Source organism: Xenopus laevis, chromosome 4L (genome assembly GCF_017654675.1).
Source record: "Xenopus laevis strain J_2021 chromosome 4L, Xenopus_laevis_v10.1, whole genome shotgun sequence".
Classification (NCBI taxonomy): Eukaryota; Metazoa; Chordata; class Amphibia; order Anura; family Pipidae; genus Xenopus; species Xenopus laevis.
Window position 1 is genome coordinate 29,940,075 of NC_054377.1, and position 9,888 is coordinate 29,949,962.

Sequence of the window (9,888 nt, forward strand, 5' to 3'; positions counted from 1 at the left end):
GAACTGCTACATTTCTTCTTTGTTCAGCTGAAGCCTTCAACTTGGATAGCTTCACTAGTCGTTATAAGCTTGTGGGCCTGTTGCATTGTTCTGCTGCACTCTGTTCAAAATTCCACAGATGAAGACAACAATACAGGGGGGATATACAACTTCCTCGAAGACGGAGGAGTATTGAAAGCTGACCTTTTCCACTTCTTGTGCTTACTGGCCTACTTAAAATATACAAAATACTGCCTGACTCTTTAGTGTGCCCCAGCTGTGTGGCCAACACAGTTAGACCTATGTGTGTGTCGGAAGTAATATATTCTTGCTAGCATTTTATAAGGGTTTTGTATTTGCCCACACATTGGAGGAATATACAGTGTAACTCTAACTAAACTGTGCAGTGCATTGGGCCAGGCTGTTCTGTAATTGTGGGTATGGGACATGTTATCCAGAATGCTCGGGACCTGGGGTTTTCTGGGTAACGGATCTTTCCATAATTTGGATCTTCATACCTTAAGTCTATCAGAAAATCATGTAAACATTAAATAAACCCAATAGTACCTTGTACTTGAAGGTATCTACTCTTGAATGAATGCATAATGTTGACAAAACAATCTGATTGGGTTTATTTAATATTTAGTAGATTTAAATTATATTAATCCAAATTATGGAAAAACCCTGGAACACCCCAGGTCCCAGGATAATCATCTATCCTTATGTGTGCCCTTTTTACGTTGAATTTACATCCAATGGGCCCATCTATTGCTGGGGGTCCAAAGCAAATGCCTTTTTGTACCAAACACAAAATTGTGCTTACATTTTCTATAATATGTAGTTACATTCTACACTAAAATCCCAGGGTTAGTGAACAAAAAAGAAATTATTTTGTACTGTCAGAAAGTTGTGTCCCACATATGAAAATAGATACAGCCCAAATGGCTAATCGCCAGCCTTATTAAAATTCTTCATATTAAAAATAACTTTTTGGGGCACATTTATCAAGGGTTGAATATCGAGGGTTAATTAACCCTCATATTCGACCCTCGAAGTTAAATCCTTCGAATTCGAATATCGAATTCGAAGGATTTCGTGCAAATACTTCGTTCGTTTGATCGAAATAAAAATCGTTCGAACGATTCGAAGGATTTTAATCGATCAAACGATTTTTCTTCGATCAAAAAAAGCTTAGGAAAGTGATGGGGAAGGTCCCCATAGGCTAACATTGTACCTCGGTAGGTTTAAACTACCGAAGTATGTAGTTGAAGTTTTTTTTTAAAGAGACAGTACTTCGACTATCGAATGGTCAAATAGTCTAACGATTTTTAGTTCGAATCAAAGTCGAAGGTCGTAGTAGCCTATTTGATGGTCGAAGTACCCAAAAAAATATTTCAAAATTCGAAGTTTTTTATATTCGAATCCTTCACTCGAGCTTAGTAAATGTGCCCCCTTATGTCTATATCGTAAGAGTTACACTTAAACAGATTCCCACAAACAAATGTCCAGCAAAGAGGGACAGGAAGAACATTTTCAGAATACTTTTTTGGAATAAAAATGCCACCATGGAGCTGTGTCTCTGTGGAAGTGGAACCGCTTGATCCTATTAGCATTTTGATGAGACGAATGGTGCGAGTGAAATAGAGAAGGATAGGAGGTGTGTGTGAAAGAAAGGAGGTAGGGGGCAATACTGACTTCCTTTGTCCTGAAGTGATTTGGCTCTGCAGGTAGCCAGTGTAGAGGTCACTGAATGATAGGAGAAGGGAGGAGCCTATTCAAACGAGCTTTGGGAACATCTTTAAAAGTCTCAAAGGTGGGATGTGCAGATTCAGATACTCCTAGTGCTCAGTTAAAGAAGACATTTCTGGAACTCTTTCTAGAACTGGAAGGTCTTCTTGTTGGGGAAACCATACCTCCGCTGTGGACTCCAGAACATGCTAAATAGAGTCAAATTGGAAATTAAGGATCCTATGGACTGGAATACCATGTACCAAGAGAATGAGGTAAGCTGCCCCCACTTATATGTGTGTATATATATATATATATATATATTTTCTTATGTAAGACCAAAGTTATCTATTAAGTGCAAACAATAAATAAAAGTGAATTAGAGGAACCCTACATTCATTAGAAATAACTTATAGCCCAAGCTCAGGTGTGCATTGCGCAATTTTTAGATAAATATTGGATACTAATTCTTCCATGTTTTTTTACTATACTGTTAAGAATCATATTATGGCACATTTATAATGTGTATGGCTCCTTAAACACTGTTCAGTGCCAAAGGTTTTTTGATTTGCCTTTTTCATTATACAGAAGGGAATAGAGATGGGGCATTACAGGAATCAGGGATAAGAAAGATCAGTATTCACTTTTACTGTTGAATCAAACGTTAAAAACAGGTGTCTACTGGCCAGAGTTCTGCAATGCACATTAATAGGGGTATTCTCATTTTATTACTTGGTACATAGCCACAACAATTGTGCAATAGTGATCAGAGCATCCAAGGCTAACAGTTATTACACATTAACTCCCTTTTAAAAAGCCCTGTTTAAAACACAAAGTATTCCACTTATTTACAGGTTGTTTGCTATTATAAATATAGGAGCACTAAACAAAGTGATTGATTGCATTGATACTCTGTGCTTCTGGACACAAATGTTTATGCAGCCCACATGTAATTAGTAGGGTTGTATTTGGGGCATTTTATTAGCATTTCCCATTGGTATATTTTCCAGACATGATATAGAAAAAGCTTGCAATGAAAAGTATTATTTTCCTCTAACGCACAATGCATTTTATTTAAAATAAAACTTGTCATTGTGGGATGACTGTGTTTGGAGTCGGAATGTGAGGACAACATTTAGTAAGCAATTAACGTGTATTGTTATGTAAGGGGGTCTTTGAAATGGGCTGCTGAAATGGACACAAAAGTGCTGATTGAGAGGAAATCGCTCAGTCTGAATGCTGTAATCCTTTTATGTATATGTGCAACAGGAAAAGTGTAGACTACAGGATGCATATTGGTGACTATCCATGTATGACTCATAAGCATACTACCCCTAATGCATTAGCTAGTGCTTACAATTAGTAGGATTAACTAATTTTACCATTAAGTATTATGGGTGATTTTATGCCTAACCTATTTCTAATAGAATGCTTATCCAATTAACAAACACAATTTAAACAACAAAAGTTAAACCGATAGACAGCAAAGTCAATGGAATCATCCTACACAACTACAAATAATGAGGGGAACTGTGACTGTTTTTGTGAGCATGGAAAAAGTAGCTGACAGAAAGGGAATATAGTGGAAAATATCTAACGGTTAAGTTGAATAGCAGAGACAACTCCATATTGTGTATGTGAAATAGTTTCTCTATAGAAATGCATAAAGCATAAGGATAAATAATAGATTAATTAAGTTTTAATTAATAAACAGAATATATAGTAACTGAGAAATAGATATTTCGTGTGTTGATGCATTCATTTTGCTGGATAATATATTTAATGGTTAGAATTTATTAGTACTCTGTGTTTAATCTCCATTTCTCTTTTCTCTCTCTAGATGTATTCTGGAATACACAACATGACCAATGTCTTGCCAAGCAATTCATTCTTACCAAATGATGTTTCCACAGTAACAACAAGCATGCCTTATATGAGTAATGGCTTACCAGGGCCTGTTACCAGTATTCAGGGAAACATAGGCTCTCTTGGTTCCATGCCTCAAGGAATGGTGGGATCCCTTGCTCCTCCACCTTCCACTGCTGCTTATCCATTGGGCTATTGCCAAGGGGAGTCTGAATTTCAGAGAGATCCTCGTACCTATCGTAGGAATTACTCTCATGCTAAGCCCCCATACTCTTACATCTCCCTTATTACCATGGCAATACAGCAGGCACCCAACAAGATGATGACACTAAATGAGATCTACCAGTGGATCATAGACCTTTTCCCTTACTACAGGCAGAACCAGCAAAGATGGCAGAACTCTATACGCCATTCACTATCCTTTAATGACTGTTTTGTTAAAGTTCCACGTTCTCCAGAAAAGCCAGGTAAAGGCTCCTATTGGACTCTGCACCCCGAATCTGGCAATATGTTTGAGAATGGTTGTTACTTAAGAAGGCAGAAGAGATTCAAATGTGAAAGGAGCAAGTCTGGAGAAGGAGAGAAAAAAGTAAACAAACCAGGGGAGGAGACTGGAGGAAACTTAAAGGAGAATCCAGTTGGCTATGATGACTGTTCCTCTTCAAGATCCCCACAAGCTGCAGTTAATGATGGAGGTAGGGACTCCACTGGATCAAGTATACATCAGGCTTGTGGAAGTTCTCCAGTTGGCCTTAGCCCTACATCTGAACAAGCAGGAACAGCATCTCAACTCATGTATCCATTAGGTCTCTCTAATGACGGCTATCTTGGCTTAGTTGGAGAAGATGTCCATTTGAAGCATGATCCTTTCTCTGGGAGACATCCATTTTCTATTACACAACTAATGTCTTCTGAACAGGACCAAACATACGCAAATAAAATGGAAATGTGTCCAACCACAGACCATCTTGTCCACTACTCTAACTACAGCTCTGACTATCACAACATGGCCTCAAAAAATGGACTAGACATGCAGACATCCTCATCCAATGATAATGGATATTATGCCAACATGTACTCCAGACCTATCCTCAGCTCCCTTTAAACATTTGTTTCTGTTATGCTTTACAGACATTTCATATTCAAAGTAAATGCCTTACTAATCAAAGCAGCTGTATTACCTACAAGTAGGTTCTTAAAAACCCAATCGTTTTTGAGACGCAGTGATCATGATTCTAAACCAGTACTTAGAATATCACTCAGTAAGAGAAAAGATTAAAAATCAGTATTTATTTATAATGCTTGATTGTCTGACCTAAAGGCTTTACCTACCTTGACTTAAAAAAACATTCATATAATATTAAGGAAATCATTATATGAACTTTATTCTGTATATGTTGTATAGGCAAGATGACCATACTGTTAAATGCATCACATTTAGCAAAATTATCCTTTACTTTCTAAAACAGTCAAAAAGTAATATTGCTATTATGTATTTTGGGTTAATATACTATACAAGAAGCAGATTTTGCTATGTTTAAATATGTATATATTGTTTCATGTTTTCTCTATGATATTTAAAGTTGAATAGCATTTAAAGGTGTCAGTTCTGAATGTTTTATTTCTATGTGTTTCACATGAAACCTGTTTTTTTTTCTTATGTCTTTGCTATTCTTGATATTAATATATAAACTTGTTCAATGAAAATTCTTTTGTGTTATGTGCCTTTATTGTGAGTAATATATTTGGCCACTTTCCTATAATACTATAATACAGGTATGGGATCCGTTATCCGGAAACCTGTTATACAGAAAGCTCCAAACTACAGAAAGGCCATCTCCCATTTTTTCCAAATAATCCAAATTTGTAATAATAATTTCCCTTTTCTCTATAATAATAAATCAGTAGCTTGTACTTGATCAAAACTAAGATGAATTTGTATTGGAGGCAAGCCCAGCCTATTGGGTATATTTAATGTTTACATGATTTTCTAGTAGACTTAAGGTATGAAGATCCAAATTACAGAAAGATCCATTATCTTGAAAATCCCAGGTCCCGAGGATTCTGGATAATAGGTCCCATACCTGTACCCTAATATACATAGCACAGGAATCTAATAGCAAAAATACACATTGTTGCAGGGTTGAAATGGGGGGGGGGAGTAAACCCCAAATGGTAATAGCTTAAAAATACATAGGTACAAGTGATACCACTCTCAAATGGCGGCAGTTTAATATGCATGGCTATAGAGGGAAACTACATTTTTATTAGGGTTCTATATACATGGGTTCCTAGGGTTACCATTAGCCTATGGATATAGTGCAATATGCATAGGTTTAGATATGTACCACATTGGTGCAGTGGTTCCATTTTCCTATAGTAAAAGCTTAATATGTATGGCAGCGCAGCAGGGGGTAACAATATGGGTGAAAGGGGTAGCATTCTCCTATGATCACAACTGAATATGCATGGGTACAGAGGGCACCAAACTCTTAGTAAATAGCTTAATATGATGTTTTAGCTTTATATACATGGGTTCAGGGGATTACCATTTTAGTATGGTAATAGCTTAATATACATGGATGCCAGGGTTATCATTCTCTTATGGTCATAACCGAATACATGAGTGCAGGGGGGCTCAATGCCCTTAGGTAAAAGCTGAATATGCATGGGGGTAGAGAGATACCACATTTTAGATACCGCTTAAGGGCAATGACGCACATGGGGCAGGATCTAGGGGTAGGCAGAAGAGGCACATGCCTAGGGAGCAAAAGTTGGGGGGCACTGGGCACATACTTCTTTATACATACCCCTAGTTTGGGCCCTCATCCCCCCATGGCAGGTAGTAGCCACACACTCCCGTTCACTCCCTGTGATGCCATCATGCATGCATGTGCTTGTCCACGTGCACATGGGGTAGACGTCTGGCTGGGTTGGTAGAGTCCTGTGCTGAACCAATTTATAAGGCCCAGACGCGACCCTGCAACCCATAGCCCGCGACCCAAACCGCAACCCGCATATTTACCCACTTTAATCCACTACCCGACTCACAACTGTCTTATCTACAACCCACTGACCACCATTAAACAGGAAGTTATGTTGCTACAAACTGGAAGTGATATCATTGAAAGTGGGCGGGGATAGTAAAAGTTTTGTAAAATTTGAAAAGGTGTAAAATATAGACGATATAAAATAAGAAATTTAGATCTGACCCGCACCTATACCTGCACCCGAAAATCCTACCTCATCCAGCAGGGTACCTGCTTTTTTTGCGGGTAACCCGTGGGTACCCGCTGCAAAACTGTAGCCTAAGGTGTCCGACTAGCTTGGCCTGACTCTGGACACACTTTTTGCTTTGCTGCCTGCAGAAGATTACCTTTCCTGCAGTTGTTAAAAATTTTGAAAATCCAGAAGAATAGGGGATCAACATGGTGATCTATATTAATCACAGTGAAATGCCTTCTTCACTATTCCTGTGTGCCATTGTAATTCTTACTCCCGGATTTCCCTGTTTTCTCCCATGTTTAGAGTTGCCATAGCCGCTGAGTAGCTTGCAGTGTCTTAACTAGTAGTCACTGGGCTCCCCCCACAAAAAATATTTGGAGGCACCTGGTGTGCCCAGCAACTTAGTCCCCCATCTCCTCTCCCCCCCCCCACTGCTTACACAGGCGTTTGACCATCACAGCGTACGTGCAAATATCCTAGAAGGGATATCTTGAATTCACCTTGTAATATAATAGGTATTTTGCACATAATGGATAATAACTGTGGATGTTCGAGTGAGATAATGCAGACATTTTTATTTCATCTCTATATACGTCACACTTCCACAACAATATGGCAGGTGGGTAACAGTCTCAGCTGGATGTAGGAAGAAAAGATCTTCTACAAGTTTCTCTCTTTACAGCAAACGCAATGAACCATTTCATTATTTTAGGATATGGCTTCAATTTTACTGTTTTCTCCTATGACCTTGTTACAAACATGCCTAAACTGTGCTCTCGCCCTCCTGTGAGATTTTCTACAGGGTCACATCTATCCTGAGCAAACAAAGCGTTTAAACAGGTGTGTATGTTTGTGTGTGTGTAGGGGGAGGTAATACTTAAAGGGTCTATTCTCTCAGACCATATGTAATAAAAGTGCAATAAAATAAAGCCTCCCACTGCAGAGCACCTCATGTAACACAGTGGTGGTGTGCTTGTGAAACCTTGGTCTAACATTACAAATACAAGTAATCAGTTATGTAACATACTGGAAACACATGGGACTGGGAAAGAAAATATATGTGACATGATACATGCAGAATTTTACTTGCAAATACCCCATAATCTAATCAGAGGCAGTATGATCACCCAGTGACCTCGCATGCAGTCATAGAGAAAAGGGATTTTCGTTAAGGCTAACGTTGGGTCAGTTTGGTACAAGGTTTGCCTCTATGTCATAAAAAGCAAGAAGTTTGTCCATGTGTAGTATACAGCAACAACCAATAGGATGATTTCTTGAAAAAGATGGCAAATAATGCTTATTGGTAGTGATGGGAGAATTTATTCGCCAGGCACGAATTTGCGGCGAATTTGCGCGATTCGCGGCCAGCGAATAAATTCGCGCGAAACGCCCGCGAAAATTTGCGGAAAAAATTCGGACGCCGGCGCTGTTTAGCGAATTTTTCACCGTTTCGCGAATTTCGCGAACGGCGCAAATTCGCCCATCACTACTTATTGGTTGCTGCAAGTGACTAGACCTGAAGCAAACTTTGCACCTTTAGTGAATTAGTGCTTTATTGTGAGTCAGCAATAGCAAGTGCCTTGAGATGCTGCTCCAAAACATGACCCTGGCTAACTGCTTGCTGATTATTTGCTATTACTAGCAATGTTCCCTCTAATTCCTTCTTGGCTATGTGCGCAAAAATATTCTTTTGTGCACCTTTTTTAAACGTGTGCCCATTTTTGAAAACTGTGTGCACGTGTCAGAATAAATGAAAAATGTTGTGTTTTCACACAAATTTCTTTGAACGCACTATAATTTAGATGCCTACAATTAAGTGGGTTCTGGAGAGGGAGGGTTTGGCAGGAGGCATGCTGGCAGATGAACCCCCATAACTTCACACTATGCTCACTCTCATGTCTGCTCCAATAGGGGACAAAAGGGTAGCATTTCTGTGCTGTATTTCCATGGAAAAAGTCCCCTGACTGACCCTGGACAGGAATGTTGTTAATTAAAAAAGGAAGGAACTATGTACAGTCACACAACTACCAAGAAACACATTCCCCTACATAAAAGCAGCTATAACTTTTCATAATCTACTTGTCATTTTACTTTTTATTGGAATTTATTTACAGTTACACAAAAAGGCATACTCACCAATGAAAATAACAAAAATAATTCTTATACAATGTAGACAATACTAATAAAACTGAGCAAGGCCAACATAGGGCCAATAACAGATAAACAAATCAGCAACACAAAAAAAAGAAGAAGAAAAAGAAATTAAAAAAAAGAGGACTCATTCATCAATCAATGGATTCATATACCATATATTGTACCTGTACATTTTCACAGGCCCCTATTAAGTTTTAGATGATAGGAGCCCATCCTGCCTATTTTTTTCCAAAATATAATTATTCGTAGCATTGTAATATTCCAATGTCAATTGTATAAAATGTATTAGTTCTGAAATTGCAGGAATTTCTTCAGATTTCCAGAGGATTTTTTTTAAAATTTAATGGTCAAAGACTACAACAGTAAGCAAATAATTAAATAATAAAACAGTAGCAAAGTTCGCACCACATCTAGTATCCCACTCTAAACATTAAGGTCAATTCAACCTGCTGATTGGTTATAAAGGGTTAACAGACCTGGTGCCTAGACAGTAAAATTATTGGGTATTGGGGTATGGAGTTTTTGAAAGTTCTCCTGATGCTCATTATAGGTTGATGTCAGCAATGCGACATTGTCCCAATACTTTCACACAGATACATTAGGAAATGCTGCTGGTGTGTTTTTTTATGCCCCCACAACCATCAAAGGGCTCATTTGCAAATTCAAACACACTGTGCAAAGTGCAAAAAATGGCCATAATCAGCTATTTTTTGCACTTTGCACACTGTGCTCATTTTGGTGGCGTCCCTCACTAATACAGTGTCATTCTGCAAGGTATGAAGCAGCAGGAGGCACAGTCCACATTCTTATTGCCTGACCTAAAGGTGGCCATACACACAGAGATATTATCATACAAAACAAGGTTTGGTACGATATTCAGTGCATGTATTGTGGGAGACGAGGCAACTGATGTTGGCAAAAGACAGATGTCTGTCG

At 38.5% G+C, this 9,888-nt stretch overlaps 1 protein-coding gene across 1 annotated transcript; it reads left to right on the top strand.

Annotated features, from left to right (window-relative positions):
• Positions 1-1,829: 1,829 nt before the first annotated feature.
• Positions 1,830-5,280, top strand: foxa4.L (forkhead box A4 L homeolog). The gene is made up of 2 exons (NM_001087494.1): positions 1,830-1,982; positions 3,548-5,280. Exons 1-2 carry the CDS (start codon positions 1,914-1,916, stop codon positions 4,676-4,678), a joined length of 1,200 nt encoding a protein of 399 aa, NP_001080963.1. The 5' UTR covers positions 1,830-1,913; the 3' UTR covers positions 4,679-5,280.
• Positions 5,281-9,888: the final 4,608 nt, after the last annotated feature.